The 23,593-nt window shown below is 36.0% G+C and overlaps 1 protein-coding gene across 12 annotated transcripts in view; it reads left to right on the forward strand.

Annotated features, from left to right (window-relative positions):
* XKR9 (XK related 9) overlaps nt 1-23,593 on the forward strand; it is an 85,265-nt gene that overhangs the window by 55,174 nt on the left and 6,498 nt on the right. For 5 of the 12 annotated variants that reach the window (XM_025477963.3, XM_025477965.3, XM_049103805.1 and 2 more), the window contains 3 exons: nt 510-553; nt 745-1,288; nt 21,392-21,609. In XM_025477963.3, the coding sequence (XP_025333748.1) occupies nt 1,017-1,288; nt 21,392-21,609 (490 nt within the window). In that variant the 5' untranslated portion in view covers nt 510-553; nt 745-1,016. Of the gene's footprint in view, nt 1-509; nt 554-744; nt 1,289-1,526; nt 1,684-21,391; nt 21,610-23,593 lie in introns of those variants that run through there. The other 7 variants (XM_049103806.1, XM_025477970.2, XM_025477971.2 and 4 more) reach the window with 4 other exon arrangements.

The raw sequence follows: 23,593 nt of genomic DNA on the forward strand, positions 1-23,593 counted from the left end.
CTGTATTAAGTTAATTACAGGGACGTCTGGGTGGCTCAGCAGTTGAGCGTCTGCCTTTGGCTCAGGGCATGATCCTGGGGCCCCGGGATCGGGTCCTGCATCGGGCTCCCTGCATGGAACCTGTTATGTCTCTGCTTCTCTCTCTCTGTCTCTTATGAATGAATAAATAAATGAAATCTTTAAAAAAAAAGTTAATTACAGAGAACACGCTGATGGTTAGGAGAGGGAGGTGGGTGGGTGGAAATAGGTAAAGGGGATTAAAGAGTGCACTAGTGATGAGTATTGGCTGTTTATGGGAGTGTTGAATCACTATATTGTACACTGGAAACTAATATTACACTGTATATTACCTAGCTGGAATTAAGATTAAAAAACTATATTAAGAATTTTCATAGGTATTATACCTTTGTTAAATATTTTTTGGTAGTTTTGTAATATTTTGTGAATCTACTATTATTTACCAATTCCTTATGTTGACACAGATTGTTTCTACCTTTTTGCCACTACAGATGGACCTGTGATAAATATCTTAGTAGATTATGGTTTTTAAAAGGTAAGTGCATCTCAAAGGAAGTTTTCAACTAATAAGTATGTTTCTGAGGCTTTACTTTCCCAAAGCTATTATAAAAACTATATTTAGTGGTATTATTTTTAGAAAAAGTATAAGTTTGATAAAGTCATGGCCTATGGTTTTTAATATTATACTCAAGATTTTTAGAATCTCATATATATGTTTCATTTTAGGTGTTGTCATCTGCAGTAAAGATCATTGAAAAACAGAAGATTGAATAAAGCTTGTAAGATTGGACCTGGATAGGAGATTTAGAACAGAAAATTAAAATCAGTCACTTTGGTTTTAGTGTTCCAATTTCATAATATTTATTCTTTCTTCTGAGTAAATTTAGGGAGTAGAAATTAAAATTCAGTGCAATACTACGGATGCACTAATACTCTTTTTCTTTGTTTTTTTTGTATGAGAGAAGAAAGTAGATAACCAAGAGCTATAGTGATTCATAATGAAATATACTAAACTGACTTTTATGTTGTCAGTTCTTGGCATTGTAATCTATATAACTGATTTAATTGTGGACATCTGGGTATCTGTGAGGTTTTTCTATGAAGGACAAAATGTTTTTGGTATTTTAACAGTAAGCTTTATGCTTTTTGGAACACTTGTGGTGCAGTGTTTTAGTTATTCTTGGTTCAAGGCTGATTTAAAGAAAGCAGGCCAAGAAAGTCAGTGTTGTTTTCTTCTACTTCATTGCTTGCAAGGAGGAGTTTTTACAAGGTAAGCACATACTTTTGATCATTAACACTATTTTTCTTTTATCCGAACAGAAAGTACCTTTCTGTGTTTGTGAGGGAAAATGTACAAAGTTCCCCTCTTTGCATGTAGCACAAAGGTTACTTGCTCCTCACTATCAGTGTTTATATGAGTCATTGCTGTACTGTTAGAATTTTCCAGGTTCTTTTTTTTTTTTTAAGATTTTATTTATTTATTCATGAGAGAACACAGAGAGAGAGAGAGAGAGAGAGAGAGAGAGAGAGAGGCAGAGACACAGGCAGAGGGAGAAGCAGGCTCCACGCAGGGAGCCCGACGCGGGACTCGACCCCGGGACCCCAGGATCACGCCCTGGGCTGAAGGAGGCGCTAAACCATTGAGCCACAGGGGCTGCCCTCCAGGTTCATTGATAGAATGTTTTAATTTACCTTGGGGCATCTGGGTGACTCAGTTAGTTAAGCATCCAACTCTTGATTTCAGCTTAGGTCATGATCTCGGGGTTGTGGGATCAAGTCCTGCATAGTGCTTGGGCTCAGTGTGGAGTCTCCTGGCCTCCCCCACATCCTTGTATGTGTGTGTGTATGTAAATATGTATGTATATATATATGTAACATATACATAACACACATATTATATATATGTGTGTGTGTGTATATATATATATATAAATAAATAAAAACACATCTTTATCCATTCATCTGTTGATAGACTCTGAGCTCTTTCCATAGTTTGGCTACTGTGGACATTGCTGCTATGAACATTGGGGTGCAGGTGCCCCTTCCAATTAAGTTGTTTTTCTGATATGTACTCACTTTTAATGGGGGAGAAACGATTCTTTTCTGTTTTACGAATCCTTTATCTTTTATATTCCAAGCCTGATTATGTAAATATAGTTTATCACTTGCAACTCTGGTAGAGCACTTAATTTTTTGTTACTTAAACCACTGATTAAACGAAATGAAATCTTTACTGTGATAATGCAGTAGCCATGTGGTTAATTAGGTACAGAATCATGCAAAACTAAACCTTAGGAATCATCTTGTTCAAAACTTTATTTTATAGTTAAAGAAGCTAGGAATCTAAATAGGTCCTGAGAAATTCTATGATTTTCCGTGTGTCTAATTTCATTTGACCTTTTCATTATTCTTAAGGCATTTAGTTCTGTTTAAAGCAATATATATATCATAGGTAAAGAGAAAAATAAATATATATATTATAGGTAAAGAGAAAAATAAAGACGAATATTAAGTGGATAGTATATTGTTTTGTTACAGCTAGATTTTGAATTTGGGCTATTTTAACCACCATTTTCTTGAGAGATATTTTGGTGGCTATAGAATTCTGATGAGTAGTTATTTTGTCTCTGTATATTATATTCTCTTGGTTTCCAGTATTGCTCTTTAGAAATTAGATATCAGTCTTACTGCTGTTCTTTTAAAAGTATTTTATCTTTTTTTTCCCCCACTCTGGCTGCTTTTATGATTTTTCTCTTTTGAGTCTCTAAAGTTTATAATATATCTAGGTGTAGATTTGTTTTTCTTGCTTGGGATTTGCTGGTCTTCTTAATTCTGTGGATTATTATCTTCCATCAGTTCTGCACAGTTCTGAGCCCTTATCTTTTCTAATGTTTACTACATTTTCTTCTGTGACTCTAAGCAAACAATGTTAGATTTCATGCTGTCTTTTTTTTTTTTAATTATTTATTTGACAGAGCGCACAAGCAGGGGGAGTGTGGCAGGCAGAGGGAGAGGAAGAAGCAGGCTCCCTGCTGAGCAGGAAGCCTAATGTGGGGCTCCATCCCAGGACCTGGGATCCTGACCTGAGCCAAAGGCAGACACTTAACTGACTGAGCCACCCAGGTGCCCCAGATCTCACACTATCTGACATACATGTAGATGTTTTGAATGTTTATTCTTTGACTCTCTGTGGTACATTCTGTGAAAGTTTTACATAACTCTCTTTTAAAAAAAATTTTACTAATACTTTCTTTCACTCTGGTCAAAATGTATTACATTCAACCATTGAATTTTATTTTATTTTTAAATTTTTATTTTACCTTGTTTTTTTAAATTTAAATTCAAGTTAGTTAACATGTAGTGTAGTATTGGGTTCAGGAGTAGAATTTAGTGATTCATCACTTACATATAACACCTAGTGCTCACAAAAAATGTCCTCCTAATACTCATCAGCCATTTAACTCATTCCCTCACCCACCTTCCCTCCAGCAACCCTCAGTTTGTTCTCTATAGTTAAGGGTTACTTATGGTTTGCCTCCTTCTCTCTTTTTATCTTATTTTTCCTTTCTTTCCCCCTATTCATCTGTTTGGTTTCTTAAATTTTATATATGAGTGAAATCATATGGTACTTATCTTTCTCTGATTTATTTTGCTTAGCATGATACATTCTAGTTCCATCATGTTACTGCAAATGGCAAAATTTCATTCTTTTTGATGGCTGAGTAATATTCCATTGTATGTATATGTATATATAGGCACTATATCCCGTTTATCCATTCATCAGTCAATGGACATTTGGGCTCTTTCCATATTTTGGCTATTGTTGATAGTGCTGCTATAAACATTGTGGTGCATGTATCCCTTTGAATCAGCATTTTTGTGTCCTTTGGATAAATACCCAGTAGTGCAATTGCTGGGTTGTAGGGTAGTTCTATTTTTAGCTTTTTGAGGAACCTCTATACTATTTTCCAGAGTCGCTGCACCAGTTTGCATTGCTATCAGCAGTGAAAAGATTCTCTTTCTCCTCATCTTTGCCAACATCTCTTGCTTCCTGAGTTGTTCATTTTAGCCATTTTGACCTGTGTGAGGTGGTATCTCATTATGGTTTTGATTTGTATTTCCCTAATGATAAGTGATGTTAAACATTTTTTCTTTCATGTGTCTATTAGCCATTTGCATGTCTTCTTTGGAGAAATGTTTGTTCATGTCTTCTGCCCATTTCTTAACTGGATTATTATTTTTTTTTGGATGTTGATTTTGATGAATTCTTCATAGATTCTAGATATTGGCCTTTTAAAAAAATTATTTATTTATTCATGACACACACACACACACACACACACAGAGACACAGGCAGAGGGAGAAGCAGGCTTCATGCAGGGAGACTGACGTGGGACTCGATTCTGGGTCTCCAGGATCAGGCCCTGGGCTGAAGGCGGCGCTAAACCGCTGAGCCACCTGGGCTGCCCTAGATATTGGCCTTTTATCAGATATATCATTTGCAAATCTCTTCTCTTACTTTATTGGTTGCCTTTTAGTTTTGTCGATTGTTTCCTCCACCGTGCAGAAGCTTTTTATCTTGATGAGGTCTCAGTAGTTCATTTTTGCTTTAGTTTCCCTTGGCTCCAGAGATGCGTCTAGTAAAAAGTTGCTGAAGTCAAGATCAAAGAGGTTTCTGCCTGTTTTTTCCTCATGGATTTTGATGGTTTCCTGTCTTCGATTTGGTCTTTCATCCATTTTGAATTTATTTTTGTGTATGGTATAAGAAAGTGGTCCAGTTTCATTCTTCTACATGTAACTGTCCAGTTTTCCCAACACTATTTGTTGAAGAGTCTGTCTTTTTTCTATTGGACATTCTTTCTTGCTTTGTTGAAGATTAGTTGGCCATATAGTTGTGGGTCCACTTCTGGGTTCTTTATTCTGTTCCATTGATCCATGTGTCTGTTTGTATGTCAGTAGCATACTGTCTTGATGATTACAACTTTGTAATACAGCTGGATGTCTGGGATTGTGATGGTTCCCACTTTTCTTTTTCAATGTTACTTTAGCTATTTGGGGTCTTTTGTGGTTCCATACAAATTTTAGGATTCTTAGTTCTGATTCTGTGAAAAATGCTGGTGTTATTTTGATTAGTATTGCATTGAATATGTAGATTGCTTTTGGTAGTATAGACATTTTAACAATATTTTTTCTTTCAGTCCATGAACATAGAATGTTTTTCCATTTCTTTTTGTCACCTTCAATTTCTTTCATAAGTATTCTATAGTTTTCAGTGTATAGATCTTTTACTACTTTGGTTAGGTTTATTCTTGGGTGTCTTATGGTTTTTGTAAATTGATCAATTCTTTGATTTCTCTTTTTACTGCTTCATTACTGGTGTTAATAGAAATGCAACAGACTTCTTTGCATCGGTTTTATATCCTGCAACTTTGCTGAATTCTTCTATCCGTTCTAGCAACTTTTTGGTGGAGTCTTTTGGGTTTTCTACATAGAGTATCATGTCATCTGTAAAGAGTGAAAGTTTTACTTCTTGCTGACTTGAGTGCCTTTTATTTCTTTTTACTGTCTGGTGACTGAGGCTAGGACTTCTAGTACAATGTTGAACAACAAGTGGTGAGATTGGACATCCCTGTCATGTTCCTGACCTTAGGGGAAAAGCTCTGTTTTTCCCCATTGAGGATGATACTAGGTGTGGGTCTTTCATATATGGCTTTTATGCTATTGAGGTATATTTCTTCTATCCCTACTTTCTTGAGGGTTTTTTTTTTTTTTTTTTGAGAAAGGATGCTGTATTTTGTCAGATGTTTTTTCTGCATCTATTGAGAGAGGGGTCATATGGTTCTTACCCTTTCTTTTATCAATGTGGTGTGTCACATTGATTTGTGAATTTTGAACTACCCTTGCAGCCCAGGAATAAATCCCCCTTAATTGTGGTGAAAATCCTTTTAATGTAGTGTTGGATTCAATTAGCTGTATCTTGTTGAGAATTTTTGAATCCATGTTCATCAGGGATATTGGCCCGTAATTCTCCTTTTTAGTGGGGTCTTTGGTCTTGGAATCAAAGTAATGCTGGCCTCAGAGAATGAGTTTGGAAGTTTTCCTTCCATTTCTATCTTTTGGGACAGTTTGAGAAGAATAGGTATTAATTTTTCTTTATATGTTTGGTAGAATTCCCCTGGGAAGTCTCATCCAGTCCTAGACTCTTGTTTGTTGGAAGATTTTGATTTCTTTACTGGTTATGGGTCTGTTTAAATTTTCTATTTCTTCCTGTTTTAGTTTTGGTAGTTTATATGTTTCTAGGAATTTATCCATTTTTCCAGATTGCCCAATTTGTTGGCATATAATTTCTCATAAAATTCTCTTATAATTGTATTTCTGTGGTGTTAGTTGTGATCTCTCCTCTTTCATTTGTAATTTTATTTATTTTGTTACTTTATCTTTTATTTTGATAAGTCTGGCTAGGCATTTATCAATTTTGTTAATTCTTTCAAAGAATCAGCTCCTAGTTTCACTGATCTACTTTTTTTTCAAAACCTGGGATTGTGTACCTCCAGCTTTGTTCTTTCTTAAGGTTGCTTTGGCTCTTCAAAATTTCATATAAATTTTAGGATTATTTATGTGGATATTTTGATAGGACTTGCATTGAATCTTTAGATTGCTTGGGTAATATGGACATTTTAAGAGTATTTGTTTTTCCAGTCCACAAGCATGGACTGTCTTTCCATTTAGTTGTGCTTTATTCAGTGTCTTACAGTTTATAGAGTACAGGTTAGATTCACCTCCTTGGCTAAATTTATTCCTAGGTATTTTATTCTTTTTGATACAATTATAAATGGGATTGTTTTTTAATACTCTTTTGGCTAGTGTGTAGAAATGCAACACATTTCTGTATGTTGGTTTCGTATCTTGCAACTTTATTGCAAGATACAATTGAATTCATTAGTGTTGGTTCTAACAGTTTTTTGGTGGTCTTTAGGGTTTTTATATACAGCATCATGTCATCTGCAAATAGTTACAGTTTTACTTTTTTCTTACCAATCTAGGTGCTCTTTATTTCTTGTCTGATTTCTGTGGCTAGGACTTCTAATAATTTATTGGATAAAAGTGATGAGAGTGGACATCTTGTATTCTTGATTTTAGAGGAAAAGCTCTCAGTTTTCACCATTGAATACGATGTTAGCTTTGGGTTTGTTACATTTATTTTTCATTATGTTTAGATATGTTCCCTCTATGCCCTATTTGTTAGAGTTTTTATCATGAATGGATGTTGTACTTTGTCAAATGCTTTTTCTGCATCTTTTGAGATGATCATGATTTTTATTCTTCATTTGTACTTGTTTTTTTATTGATCTTTTATCCTATGACTTTGATAGGCTTGCTTAATTCTAGTAGCTTTTTTGTAGAAATGTGCTAGTTCCAGTAGCTTTTTTTGTAAACTCCTTAGGATTTTTTTTTTTTTTTACATAGATAAGCATGTCATTTGGAAAGAAAAACCATACTGTTTTGATTGCTATAGTTTTATAATACTTCTTGAAGTCATATATGCTTTCTCCCCCTTTTAGGTAGACTTTATTTTTTAGAGCAGTTTTAGGTTCACAGAAAAATTGAGCAGAAAGTATAGTTCTCATATATCCCTAACTGTTCCCTCACCACAACAGCTTTCTATACTAGCAACATTTTTCACTGGAATGGTAGATTTGTTAAAATTGATGAACTTATATCGACACATTATTATCACCCAAAGTACATAGTTTACATCAGAGTTTATTCTTGGGGTTGTATGTTTTGGGGGTTTTGACAAATGTGTAATGACATATATCTGCTGTATAGTATCATATGTAATAGTTTCACTGTCCTAAAAATCTGGGCTTTTTCTATTTCCCTACTGCCTCCCTAACCCTTGGCAACTATTGATCTTTTTACTGTCTCTGCATTCTTGTCTTTCCCAAAACATTTTACAGTTAGAATCAGAATATTGTAGCTTTTTCATATTGGCTTCTCTCAGTAATAAGCCTTTACATTCTTCTGTGTCTTTTCATGGGATGATAGTTCATTTCTTTTAGCACTAAATGATATTCCTTTGTGTGGATGTATCACAAGTTATTTATCCATTCACAACCTACTGAAAGATACCTTGTTTCCAAGGTTTGTAATTTTGGATAAAGTCACTGTGAATACCCATGTATAGGTTTTATGTGGACATAAGTCTTCACTAATTTGATAAATACCAAGGAGCATGATTGCTGGATCATGTCAGAGTGTGTTTAATTTGACAAGAAAATGCCCAACTGTCTCCCAAAGTGGCATATCATTTTATACTCCCACCAGCAGTGATTGAAAGTTCCTATTGCTCCACATCCTTGTCAGCATTTGATGTTAGTATTCTGGATTTTGATCACTTGTACAGGTGTGTAGTGGTATCTCATTTTAATTTACATTTCCCTAATGACATATAATGTAGAACATCTTTTTATATGCTTGCTTGCTATCTATATATTCTGTGTTCTCTAACCCTCTTTCTCCTACCCACTCTTAAGCAGTCTTGTTTGAGGTTTATCAATTTCTTGTGTCTTTTCAAAGAACCAAATTCTGTGTTTGTTAATTTTTTTCAATTCCTTGTCCTTTATTTTTTCATTGAATTTGCTTTTATCTTTATAATTTTCTTCTTTCTGTATACTTAGGGCTTTAGTTTTCTTTTTTTAGTTCATTTCTGTGGAAACCTGTATTATTACTATTCATCCTTCATTTTCTAATAAAAGCATTTAATCTATAAAAATTTTCCAAACTCTTGAATTAGCTATATTCCAGACATTTTGGTATGTTGTGTTTTTATTATTAATCATTTCAAAAATTTTTTCTTTTCTTTTGTTTTTGTTTTTTGCTTTGCTTTCCTTGTGATTTAATTCTATAACTAAATATTAGGCTGTATTTAAAAAATTTTTCAGGTATTCAGGTCTTTTGTAGATTTTTTTTAAATTTAATTTTTAAAAAGATCTTACTTATTCATTCCTTAGAGGCACAGAGAGAGACAGACAGACAGACAGACAGACATAGGCAGAGGGAGAAGCGGGGAGCCAGATGTGGGACTTGATCCCAGGATTCCAGGATCACATGCTGAGCCGAAGGCAGACGCTTAACTGCTGAGCCACCCAGGCGTCCCATTTTGTAGATATTTTAATATTGATTTCTAATTAATTCTTTTATGATCAGTTAATGTACTTTTAACATTTCAGTCTTTTGTAATATATTTTGGTTTGTTTTATTGTCCAGCATATGCTCCATTTTTATAATTTTATGTGTAATTGAAATATATGTGCTTTGTGGTTGTTGGTTATAGTATTCTATAAATGAAATTTAGTAAACAGGGATCCCTGGGTGGCGCAGCGGTTTGGCACCTGCCTTTGGCCCAGGTCGCGATCCTGGAGACCCGGGATCGAATCCCACGTCGGGCTTCCGGTGCATGGAGCCTGCTTCTCCCTCTGCCTGTGTCTCTGCCTCTCTCTCTCTCTGTGACTATCACAAATAAGTAAAAATTAAAAAAAAATTTAGTAAACATAATTGATAGTGTCATATAGAGATTCTACATTCTTACTAATTTTTTGCTTGGAACAACTGGGTAGCAATTCAGGGGGGGAAAATGCCAATGTAAATTTTAATTGGACCTTCATATGGAAGTCAGGCTTATTAGCCCATACTCTGGCGTGGCACATAATCTTGAAAAGGGTTTAGCCTATTCTGTGATGGTGAAATCTTTAGAAGTAGCTTGATAGAGGGCAGCCCGGGTGGCTCAGCGGTTTAGTGCTGCCTTCAGCCCAGGGTGTGATCCTGGAGAACCGAGATCGAGTCCCATGTTAGGCTCCCTGCATGGAGCCTGCTTCTCCCTCTACCTGTGTCTCTGCCACCCCCCTTCTCTGTGTGCCTCTCATGAATAAATAAATAAAGTCTTAAAAAAAAAAGTAGCATGATAGAAACAGAGTTGGGTATTGAGAAAACTTAAAAATGTTGTGGTTTATGTCTTTAGCCTTCCAGTCTTTAATGTGACAAAATATGTGTTCTAATTCCCCCTAGACAGAATATCTGAAAGGATAAATTGGAAGAGTTTTGTTTCCAGAGTAGCCCTACCCATCCCCTCTAAATCCAAACTACAATGATGAAAGAATTTTTTGTCTATATGCCATATAAAGACCACAGATTGTAGAAATGCACCAGAATAGAAGTAATGTTGTAAAACAATGTATGATAGAAGTGATATTGTAAAACAATATGTAATACCAAGTGGGCAGCCCCAGTGGCGCAGCGGTTTAGCGCTGCCTGCAGCCCAGGGTGTGATCCTGGAGACCCTGGATCGAGTCCCCTGTCAGGCTCTCTGTATGATGCCTGCTTCTCCCTCTGCCTGTGTCTCTGCCTCTCTCTCTCTCTCTCTGTCTCTATGAGTAAATAAATAAAAATCTTAAAAAAATATGTAATACCAAGTATATACAACATAAGAACAATAAAGTTTTGATTAACTTTAGAGTTGGGGATAATTTAAGATTGCATGTTATGGATTATACTTCTAGGTAAGATATTAAACATCAGGATAAATTCCAATTGAATCAAATATTTAATGTAAAAAAAAGCAAAAAGAAAAAGTACTATAAGAAAACATGAGAGGATTCCTTTATAACCTTGGAATCAGGAAAGACTTTCCAACCATAATTCAAAACCCACAAACTATAAAAATTATAGGTTTGTCAATAAATACATGTATAAAAATGCATGTCAGTAAACAAAAGCAGAAATTCCCCAAGTAAAAACAAAAGCAAAGCAATATTAACGGAAAAACATTTGCAACTTATAACAGACAAAGGGCTAGTCTTCTAATTTTTTTTTTATTTTTACAGATTTTATTTATTCATGAGAGGCACAGAGAGAGAGGCAGAGACACAGGCAGAGGGAAAGGCAGGCTCCCTCCGGGGAGCCTGATGTGGTACTCGATTCCAGGACCCCGGGATCACGACCTGAGCCAGAGGCAGATGCTCAACCACTGAGCCACCCAGGCATCCCTATAGTCTTCTAATATTTAAAGAGCCTCTGAAGTCAACAGTAAAAGAAACATGTATTAGAAATAGAATAAAAAATGGGAATTTTCAATAGAAAAATGGGAAAAGAGTAAGATAGTGCATAAAAATTGAAATGCACGTGGCTCAAATTGTGTGAAAGAAGGTAAACCTTCATAATTTTAGAAAATGCTGATTAAAAATTCATTGATATGTTGTCATTTATCAGATTGGCAAAAATCCAAGTGATAATATACGCTCTGGGAAGGCATGGGAAATCAGCTACTCTCATACTTTGTTGATGGGAATATGGATTGGTACAATCTCTATGGAGTGCAGTTTGATTATATTTCAAATGCATATACCTTCAGGCCAGAGGTTCCTCTTTGGGAATTTACCACACTTGCATACATGTAAAATGACATATGCATACAATTTTTCAGTCATAGTATTTTTTTGTAAAAGTGAAAAAATGGAAACTATTTATTTATTTAAAGAATAGGGGAATTTTTAAAAAAGATTTTATTTATTTATTCCTGAGAGACACACAGAGAGAGAGAGGCAGAGACACAGGCAGAGGGAGAAGCAGGCTCCATGCAGGGAACCTGATATGGGACTCGATCCCGGGACTCCAGGCAGGCACTAAACTGCTGAGCCACCCAGAGATCCCAATGGAAACAGTTTAAATGTCTGCTGGTAGAGTTTAGGGTATATCTAAGGCAATGGTCTACTGCATAGCTATTATAAGGAATTTTAAATACTTTATGTACTGAAATAGATCTCCAAGATGTATCTTCTTTTCTGTCCAAGTTTTTATTTAAATTTCAGCCAGTTAACATACAGTATAATATTAGTTTCAGGTGTAGAATTTAGTGATTCATCACTCACATACAACTCCTGGTGCTCATCACCAATGCTTTCCTTAATACTCATCACTAGTTTAACCCATCTTTCTTGCCCACCTCCCTTCAGTAACCATCAGTTTGTTCTCTATACTTAAGAATCTAATATGGGGTGCTTGGGTGGCTTAGTTGGTTAAGTGGCTGCCTTCAGCTCAGGTCATGATCTCAGGGTCCTGGGACCATGTGCCCCATGTCAGGCTCCCTGCAGGGAGTCTGTTTCTCTGTCTTTCCTCTTGCTTGTTCTCTCTCTGTCTCAAATAAAAAAAATCTTAAAAAAGTCTACTTCTTAGTTTGCTTTTTTCCCCCCTCCCTATGTTCATGTGTTTTATTTATTAAATTCCACATATGAGTGAAATCATATGGTATTCGTCTTCCTCTGACTTACTTCATTTAGCATAATACTCTCTAGCTCTATCCATGTTGTTGCAAATGGCAAGATTTCATTCTTATGACTGAGTAATGTTCATATATATGAGTTTTCGTATATATTATATAGTAATACATACATACATATATATATATATCCACAGACACCACATCTTCTTTATCCGTTCATCAGTTGATGGACGTTTGGGTTCTTTTCATAATTTGGCTATTGTCGATAATGCTGATATAAACAGGGTGCATGTGTCCCTTCGAATCAGTATTTTTATAACCTTTGGGTAAATACTTAGTAGTGGAATTGCTGGGTTGTAGGGTAGTTCCATTTTTAGCTTTTTGGGGAACTTCCATACTGTTTTCCAGAGTGGCTGCACCTGTTTGCATTCCCACCAACAGCGTAAGAGGGTTTCCCTTTCTCCAAATCCTCACCAACACCTGATTCCTGTCATATTAATTTTAGCCATTCTGACTGGAGTGAGGTGATATCTTATGGTAGCTTTGATTTCCCTGATTTTAAGGGATATAGAGCATCTTTCATGTGTCTCTTAGGCATCTGGATGTCGTCTTTGTGAAAATGTCTATTCATGTCTTCTGCCCATTTTTTAACTGGATTATTTGTTTTTGGGGTGTTGAGTTTGATAAGTTCTTTATATATTTTTGGTACTAACCCTTTATTGGATATGTTATTTGCAAATATCTTCTCCCATTTCATAGGCTACCTTTTTGTTTTGTTTCCTTCATTGTGCAGAAGCTTTTTGTTTTTTTTTGTTTTTTTGAATCTTTTTGTTTTGATTTGCTAGTAGTTTGTTTTTGTTTCCCTTGCCTCTGGAGACCTATCCAGTAGTTTGTTTTTGTTTCCCTTGCCTCTGGAGACCTATCTAGAAAGAAGTTGCTTTGGCTGATGTCAAAGAGTTTACTGCCTGTGTTTTCCTCTAGAAATTTGTTGGATTCCTGTCTCATGTTTATGTCTTTAATCCATTTAAAATTTATTTTTGCATATGGTGTGAGAAAGTTTGTTCTTTTGCATGTTGCTGTTCAGTTTTCTCCACATCATTTGTTGAGGAGACTAAGATGTATTTTTAAGTGAAAAGAAAGGTGCAGACATCAGGTATGATATACTACAATCTGTGTAAAAGAAGGTGGTGAGGGATCCCTGGGTGGCGCAGCAGTTTAGCGCCTGCCTTTGGCCCGGGGCGCGATCCTGGAGACCCGGGATCGAATCCCACGTCGGGCTCCCAGTGCCTGGAGCCTGCTTCTCCCTCTGCCTGTGTCTGCCTCTCTCTCTCTCTGTGTGTGACTATCATAAATAAATAAAAATTAAAAAAAAAAAGAAGGTGGTGAAAGGCTTATATACTTGCATTTGCTTGCGTATGCACAAGCCCTAGAAGGATATACATGAAACTAGTAACAGTGAATTCCTGTCATAGAGGAGGGTGAAAACTGGGGATTTGGGTCGTAGGAGTGGGATGAAGTTTTTTCAGTAAAGAACTTTTTGATTTTTGTGTTATGTGAATATTTTGTCTGTTCAAATAATTAAAAGGAAAAAGGAAAAATTGAATTAGGATGGCTATTAGTGAAAAATGCTAGCTATGGCAGCCCGGGTAGCTCAGTGGTTTAGCGCCACCTTCAGTCCAGGGCGTGATCCTGGAGACCCGGGATTGAGTACCACATCGGGCTCCCTGCAAGGAGCCTGCTTCTCCCTCTTCCTGTGTCTCTGCCTTCCTCTCTCTCTCTGTCTCTATGAATAAATAAATAAAATAAAAAATGCTAGCTAGATAAACAGAGATGCTTCCTTCTTTTTGTCTTTCTTTATTTTGTATTTTAGTGTAGGAAGTGTCAGAATACTGAAATAGCAAGAAATAAGCAAAACTTAAGACAGTAAAAATGGGCCAAATTATCTTAGGGATTGTGCAAAACCAAGAAAAACTTGAGATATACTAAATTATGGATTCATTTCCCTATAGGATAGCTAAATTGAGTTTGTATTGGTAGATGAAAGACAAGTAGTATCAACATGAATTATTTATTAGATATAAGTGCCTGTTGTTACTAAGTATGCTGTTACTGCTCAGAGGTCTGTAGAGAAGAACATTTCATTTTCCAGAATATAAATTAGATGACACTTTTGCATTTCCATTTTATGTATGGCTTGTGATAAAACCTTTTTTTTTTTTGCCAAAGGAGACTTTCCTTTTGATGGATATATGAAAGACATTTGAATTATTTAAAATATGGATGTTATTTTTCCTCCTTTTAAATACATTGTAAAAAATGTTCAAATTATATAGAACAGTAAAATGGGAGGTGAGTCTCCTCCAACTGATCCCTACTTCCTTCTTCTTAGAGTTTCTTAAATGGGCATTAAACAGTTGAACCCTTTTTCTTATTTATTTTCTATCTGAAACTCTTTAGAGAGAGGTCCTTTAGTAATGTTCAAATTTCCTAGGTTGCAATATTTATGAAACTTTAGGGTCTGGACCTTTTATTGCAAACTCTAAGTATTTGGGGGATTTTCCTAGATATCTTATTGTTGGTGATCTCTCATTTAATTTTGTTTTGGTCAGGGAACATACTTTGTATGATTACAGCCTTCTTAAATCTATTGAGGTTGTTCTAAGGTGCAGCATATAGTCTTAACTTGGTGAACATGCCATGTGCATTGGTAAAAGAATTTATAATTTGCCATTGTTGAATGGAGTGCTCTATACCTGTAAATTAGGACAAATAAGTTGATAATGTTATTAAAATTTTCTATATCCTTACTGATATGTATATATTTTTTGGCCACCTTTTTCTTTCAATTACTGAGAGACGAGTGTTAAAATCCTCAACTAAGTTTATGGATTTGCCTTTTTTCTTTTATTTTTTGACAGTTTTTGCTTTAGGTATCTTAAAGCTTCATTATTAGGTACATAGAGATATTTTCATAAAGAATTGATTCTTATCATCATGATATGACCCTTCTTTTTTGTGTTTCTGTATGTGTGTGTGTTTAAAGATTTTATTTATTTATTCATGAGAGACACAGAGAGAGAGAGGCAGAGACATAGGCAGAGAGAGAAGCAGGCTCCATGCAGGGAGCCCAATGTGGGACTCGATCCCGGAACTGCAGGATCATGCCCTGGGATCACGCCGCGTCTGTTTTAGGCAGACGCTAAACCTCTGAGCCATCCAGGGATCCCGATATGACCCTTCTTATCTCTTATCTTATCAAAAACAGTTTAAAGAGAGTCTCTTGCAAATCACCAAAGGTGAATCTTGATTTTTTAAAAACAGTTTGACAGTATCATTCAGTTGAAGTGTTTAATAATCTATTTACATTTTGTATGACTACTGATAGAGTTGTATTCTGGTTTTTGTTGTTTCTGATGAGAAGTCAGTTAACATTCTTAATTGTTTCCCAGGATGGAATGTATCCTTTTTCTCTGTTTTGGAGATTTTCTTTTTATTCTTGATTTTCAGCAATTTGAGTATGATGGGCCTATGTATGGTTTTGTTTTTGTTTTACTTTTTGGGTTCTTCGAACGTCTTGTATCTGTATGTTGTTTTTGATCAAATTTAGAAATATTTTTTGCTGGTATTTTGTCAAGTAAGTTTTTTTTCTGCCCCATCATCTCTCTCTTTTTCTTTTGGGACCTGTGTATACCTGTGTGATCGAGATTCTGTTAAATTTTCTCCCAATTTTTTCATTCTGTGCTTTAGTTTGCTGATTTCAACATCTTAGTTATCTAAGATGTCCTCTATCCATCTGTGGGTATGTTTCTATTAAATGATATTCTCTGTTAACTATTTTCCTCTGTATAAGTCACATTTCCCTGTTTATTTGCATGTCAAATTATTTTTTATTGTGTAGTGGACATTGTGATTGACACTTTGTAGAGACTGGTTTCTTACATCTTCCACTATTACAGGAGAAAGCAGATATTACATTATTGACAGATTACCTTGTTGTGTCACAGAGGCTTGGTTTAGGTTTTGTTAGGGAAGGTGTATTTTGATTTTGTCCTTAGTTCAAGGAAAAATCTCTTAGACCTGAAATACGGTCTTTACTTCTAAAGAGTAAAAAAAAACAACAAACGAACAAACTCCAAAACTTTTGGGGTTTCGGTGGAATGCTTGAAGTATCTACCAAGCCCCTCTAACTTGTCAAAGTCTAGACTCCTACTTGTGTTAGCTGCTGAAATCTTTGCTCAGGTTCTTTTTGGCCATTTTTCCTCAGTTCCTTAGAGTCTCATCCCACCCAGACTTAGTAGAGTCAACCATGGATCTGAGGAGAGTATATGTAGATTTTGGGGTTCTTTGTGGCTTCTTTTCTGGGATTCTTTCCCCTTAATTTCTGACTGTTCTGGCAGATTCAAACTCAGTCCTTTGATTCTTTGGGCTAGTAATATTTTGATTTTCTGCTTGAGCTGTATCTGTTTTGTGACCTTTGGGCTATGGAATGTCTTCAAGAGGAAAAGCCAGATAAATGTGTATCTCATACAGTATGATGCCCTTTCTTCCAGGAAATGGAAATTGAATGCCCTTTTGTTTCTTCCTACTTTTGGTTTCTCTTCTGTGTTTTGCTTTCTTTTATATTTTGTCTAGAATTTTTCACTGTTATCAGTAGGAGGATTAGCCTGATATAAAGTAATCCACCAATAGTGGAAGCTGGTGCCTTTTTATCTCAAATAAAAGAATATTTTGTGACAAAATATGACAAAAAAGTTCCCTTCCCCCCCTTCGCTTCTTCATCATTTGTCCCATAAAACTGAAACAATATCTTACTGACTAAAAAAATTGTACTCATACTCCCCTTTTCAATGAAATCATCCTTAGATAAGCATGACTTTGTGTAGATTTTCCATTAATTGCTACAGAATTGGGAAAATTGCTCCACAGAAGTCACTGGAAATGTTAATGTGCATGTCTATAAACAGCTCGGTTTTATTTATTTATTTATTAAGATTTTATTTATTTATTCATGAGAGAGACACACACACAGAAGCAGAGATAGAGGGAGAAGCAGGCTCCATGGAGGGAGCCTGATGCGGGACTTGATTCTGGGTCTCCAGGATCATGCCCTGGGCCAAAGGCAGGTGCTAAACTGCTGAGCCACCCAGGGATCCCCAGCAGCTCTTTTTTTGTTGTTGTTCTTGTTTAACAGTCACATTAATTAACGTGCCAGGTGCCGGTCTAAGCATATTTTTTTTTTAAAGATTTTAAAAATTTATTCATAGAGACAGAGAGAGAGATTGAGACAGAGAGAGAGAGAGAGAGAGAGAGAGGGGCAGAGACACAGGCAGAAGGAGAAGCAGACTCCATGCAGGGAGCCTGACGTGGGACTCGATCCCGGGTCTCCAGGATCATGCCCTGGACTGAAGGCGGCACTAAACCGCTGAGCCACCTGGGCTGCCCTAAGCATTTTACATGTATTAACTTTTTAATCCTCACCACAATTCAGTGAGGTTGGTATGATGAATGCTTCCATTTTTCAGATGGGGAAACTCAGGAACAGAGATGATTAACTGAGGAAGTGAATGGAGCTGGGCTTTGAACTCAGGCATTCTGGCTTTATTAGAATCTATACTCTTAGTCACTGTGCTTTCCTACCTCTCCCACTCTATCCTGTGGGTATGCACCTGTTAATGTTTGTGAAAATTTCAAGTTTTTCAATCCTATTCAATAGGATAGGATCTATCCTATCGATTTATAATCTACTTTAAGAACAGGAACCACATCTGTTACATAATAGTATTATATAAAATATGTATGGGAACTTCCTGTTTTGCCAAATAGAAAAGACTGAAACACAACTTTCCTTGTAAATCTCACCTATAAATCCTAGGAGTGATAATTATTTTTTTCTTCTGTACTTTTACAACACAGTAATTACACTCCTATTGAGTAGTTATTTCTTTTGCCTCATATTGCGGCTACTAGTTTACAGTCTTGACCTTCCTAATAAGTCATAAGATCATTGAAGGTGGAGATCACACCTTTGTCATTTTTGTAGACTTTTTGCCTTGGCGTCTAGCCCACACTGAATATAATAGACCATGTTATTTAAAACTGTGATAAAAATATACTACTTAAAATGTTTTTAAATTTAAATTCAACGTAGTTAACATTTACTATATTATTAGTTTCAGGGGTAGAACTTAGTGATTCATCGGTTGCATGTAACACCCAATGCTCATCACATCATCCAAATTACCCCATCCCCCCACTCACTTCCTGAAATATATACTGCTATTTGCCACATAATGAATCTTTGTATACCCATATATGCCTACATCTTGTTTACAATAGGAATATCTTATATTTGTGATTTACTTCCAACTTTTCAAAGCTCTTTCCTATGTACTCTCTTTTTATCTTTATGGAAAAAAACATAAGCTTTTATTTATTTATCATTCAGTAAATATTTTCTGAGAACCTACTATGTACCAGCTGTTCTAGTTGATTAGGATATAGCAATGCACAGAACAAAGTCCCTGCTTTCATGTAGATTTCATTTTTGTCAGGAGGTAAAGATATAAGTAATATGTCAAGTGGCGATGAAAAAAACACAGGATAAAGAGAATATGCAGTAGTACTACTTTAGATGATGTGATCTGGGAAGACTTCTATGAGGAAGTGGCATTTGAATAGAGACTTGAATTAAGGAGTAAATTTGTAAATTTTGTTTCTTTTTAAATTTTCTATTTTTTTTTTAAGATTAGAGGGAAGAAGAGAGAGAGAGAGCGAGAGAGTGTGCGCACAGAGGGAGGAAGAGGGACAAGTAGACACTGTGCTGAGTCGGAGTCCAGAGGCTTGATCCCAGGACCCTGAAATTATGATCCAAGCTGAAATCAAGAGTTAGATGCTCAACCAACTGAGCCACCCAGACACCCCTTAAATTTTCATTTTTAAAGAAACTCTTAAATTTCTGTCAGCTTATTTCCATTTTGTTTAAGAGTTTGTGGAAGAGGGTGCCTGGGTGGTTCAATTGGTTAAATGTCTGCCTTCATCTCAGGTCATGATCCTAGGGTCCTGGGATCAAGTCCTGCATCAAGCTCCCTGCCCCCCTTCCCCCTGCTCGTGGTCACTCTCTCTTTCCTTCTCTCAAAATAATAAATGAAATCTTAAAAAAAAAAAAGTTTGTGGAAGAGCCACTTAAGACAACTCAGTGGTTGTTCCTACCCATTCAGTGGCCTGAGCAGTGGGAGCTGAAGATCAGTCTTCAGTGGCAGGCTAAGTGCTCCAGTCTTCAGCAGCTAACGGCTGAGTAGGCACAGAGGGCAGCTACATGCCTTCACAAGAGTCCAGTCTACTACTTCAGGTTGAGTAGTAGTAAACTCAGCAGCTGGAGCAGTCTATTCCCCCTGAAATTCTTCCTTAGTCACCCCCTTTTTAGCAGCAGCCTACTATTTTTTTCAGTCTCTTCGTGATCTCTATAGAAGTAGAGATCAGGCATGACTTCTCATGGGTGGGTGTTCATGGGAGATGGTGCTATGCATGTATAGAACTTCCTGGATCAGCATCTCCCACATCAGACTCACAAGAGTTCCAGGCAGAGGGGTAGCAATGACAAAGGCCTTTTAAGTTGGGAGAAACATCAAGAAGAATATTCTGGTATTCTGGAAGTGTGAGAAAAATGAGAAGATGAAAAGGTAGTAGGGGTAGTGTGTATGTGAGGCAGATTATGAAGAGCCTTGTAAAATATGTTAAGAACTTTGGGTTTTATGCTAAGTTTGATGGAAATCAGTAGAACATTTTGAGCAGAGTGACATCTGAATTACATTGAACAGGTTCAGTCTGGATGCTATGCACAGAATAGGATGCATAGGGAACAGAATTAGAAATGGGAGACCAGTTAGGAGGCTATTGAAGTAATCTAGACCAGAGATGTTGGCTGCTTAAACTAGGATTGAGGCAGTGGAAGTGACGATGTGTGATGTTTTTAGATTTGGATCTATTTGAAGATAGAACCAGGAACCAAGAGAACCTGCTGAGGAAATTTTTAGGGTATGGAGGAAAAAAAGGAGTTGGAAATTATTTCCATGTTTTTGGTCTGAGCAATATGGTAAATGTTAGTACCATTTACTGAAATGGGAAACATTGACAGATGGGGCAGATTGAAACAAGATATATATCACTGCCCTTATTTTATATGTGAGAAAACTGAGGAATATAGAGTTTTGATCATCTTTGGACCAGGATCCTGGTTGCCTTGTTGCTTGCCCCAAATTTCTACTAAATAAGTGTCTCAGTATGGTTTATTATTAGTTTTACTTGTATGACAGTAACTCATGTTCATTTTAAAATTCTTTAAAATAAGAGCCTGAGCAAGGGTGTTTTAAAAGCCTTTGAGAAATTACATACTTTCTAGGATGGATAGTCAAAGAGCCTAGCACCTTGTAGATACTGAGCAGTTGTTTGCTAGATTCAGTCTCATCTTCAACTTTGACATTGTAAGAACATGTTATCTGTCTTGTAGTTAAGATAAATTGCATGAATTTAAAATTGCAGTTTGTTTCTCAGAAAGTAGTGGTTAAAACTAGGAATTGTAAAATCTAGGTTTGGAGTCTAGGTCTGCCCTTTACTTTTAGTGAATCCTCTATCATTCTTATCCTTAGTTTTCTCATCTATGAAATTGGAACAATACATACTCATCTCACATAATTATGTGAAGAGGAATTGAGATCATATATACTTAACAGTGCTAGCATACACTGGCTATTAAACATCCAATTAAAGTTTATAAAGTTATTTTTTATGCTTTTTAAAAATTCATTTGAGAATGAATAAAAAAGAACATGCGCGAGTGAGTGAGAACACGAGCAGGGGGGAGGGTCAGAGGCAGAGGAAGAAGCAGACTCCCTACTGAACAGGGTGCCTGATTCAGGGCTCAGTCCCAGGACCCTGGGATCATTACCTGAGCCAAAGGCAGATGCTTAACTGACTGAGCCACCCAGACACCTCAGAAAATTCTGTACTTAAACACATTACGTTTCCCAAAATTATTATATATATTAATGTACATGTTACAGAGAATAGTTTACTGAAGATAAATGTTTGTGTTTACAGGTATTGGTTTGCCTTGAAAAATGGTTATCATGTCGCTTTCAAAAATAGCAAAACTGCTAACTTCACAGAAGAACAAATTGATTCACATAAAGAAGTTATAGACAGAATGACTGATTTGAGTATGCTCAGGCTATTTGAGACCTACCTGGAAGGCTGCCCACAACTGGTTTTGCAGCTCTACACCTTTCTGGAACTTGGTCAAGCAAATTTCAGTCAGTGTAAGTCTTTCCTAACACCCTATGTTAAGTGGAGGCACTGAGATCTTTTTGGTTTAAAAATTTTTTTGTGTGTGGGGAGGAGGGGCACAGGGAGAGGGAGAAAGAGAATCTTTAAGCACATTCCACGCCCAGTGCAGAGCCCAATGGGGGACTTGATCTCACAACCCTGATCATGACCTGAGCTAAAATCAAGAGTTGGATGCTTAACTGACTGAGCCACCCAGGCACCCATCAACTACTTAACTCTGGCATATTTTAGAATATTTCTTATACTTTTTCTTTTTAGAATTCTTTTTTTGAGAAGTACGTTGTGGAAATATCAAAAAGTATACGAAGACGTTTTGTCTCCCTCTCTCTTCTTCCTATTCCTCCTTTGTCCAGAAAGAAAACTATTATTGTCAAATTTTTAAGGATTCTTTCAGAAAAAAAATTTTAAAGCCTATATTTTTTTCCTCTTTTTTATAGAAATGGTAACATAAAAACTATCTTTGTTTTTGCACTTATTGGTATGTCTCGGAGATCTATCCATATCAGTACAGAATGAGCTTCCTCATTCATTTTTATTATCTGCATAGTATTGCAAATTATGGATATACCATGATTTATTTAACAAGTCCCATATTTGTTAATTTAGGTTGTTTCTAATATTTTACTATTAAAAAAATGCTGCAATGAGTAATCTTATGCAGGAATCATTTTGCATTTGTGAAATATATCCATAGGGTAAATTCCCAGAATTGGAATCATTAAGTCAAAATGCAAATGCCACAAAATAATGGAAATTTTTTAGGTTGGCCAATAATTGCTCTTTTATAGATTTCCTCATTAGGGTAAAATGTTCATTTTTAAAGGACAATTAGTATTTCTATTAAAAAAAAGTTTTTAGGTATTTAATTTGAGATGTTAAAAAAAACTATTTGCCAAGTAATAGCCCAGTTTTTATTAACGACTCTGGTTCTCTGTAGACTTGAATTCATCTCAGAGGAGCAGATTATCATCTTCCCTGGAGTTCCCTTTATGCTAGAGTCACCTGTGAGATCAGTTCATTCCCTCAAACAGTCTTCTTGTTTCCAATTTCCTATAAACCTCTAGACTGAGGCCCTTCTAGTATTTTTACCTTTACTTTGTAAGACACCAAAGAGGACCTACTTATGAGACCTTTTTTTCCTTGTTGCAAAGAATTTGTGGGTTTGGACTTAAAAGTTCTATATCATACATTCCTGAAGCTAGAAGTTCAACATTTAGAGCTTACAGCCTATATTATGGTAAATCTTTGAATGACTCCAAGTACTATACAGCATCCAGACCAGCAATGGGATCCAGTAACAGCTATCGTTATTTTATAGTTCTGTTCTCATCCTTCAGTTTCTTCTTGAAGTAAGAAGTTGAGGTGTTAGTTAAAAATAGCAAAAAATGATAAATCTAGTTGTAGACTATTAATATAAAAATTATATAGCCACTAGAAATAGTATTTATCGATAACTTTTTAAAAATGATTTTATTTATTTATTTGACACAAAGAGAGAGTGAGCACAAGCAGGGGGAGCAGCAGAGGAAGAGGGAGAAGCAGGGAGCCCGAGGTGGGGCTTGATATTAGGACTCTGGGATCATGACCTTAGCTGAAGGCAGACCCTTACTGGACTGAGCCACCCAGACATCCCTATAGATAACTTTTAATGATACAGGAAAGTAATTCTAAAATAAAATTTAGTCAAAAAAGGTTATGAAATTTTCTATCATTCTTTTAAAGATACAGAGAAATTAAAGAATGTCTGGAACAAAACATGCAAAAATGTCAACTGTGGCTGCTTCTGGGCAGTAGGATTATGAATGATTTTATTTCATCTTTACACTTTTCTGACTTTAGATTTTCTACGGTACTCACATATTGTTTTGACAATCAGGAAGAATAATCAAAATGTAAAAAAAATCAGATTATATATCTGATACTTAGATTATTCAAATAAACTCTACCACTGAAAGG

The sequence above is a fragment of the Canis lupus genome, chromosome 29, assembly GCF_003254725.2.
Source record: "Canis lupus dingo isolate Sandy chromosome 29, ASM325472v2, whole genome shotgun sequence".
In the NCBI taxonomy this organism is placed as follows: domain Eukaryota; kingdom Metazoa; phylum Chordata; class Mammalia; order Carnivora; family Canidae; genus Canis; species Canis lupus.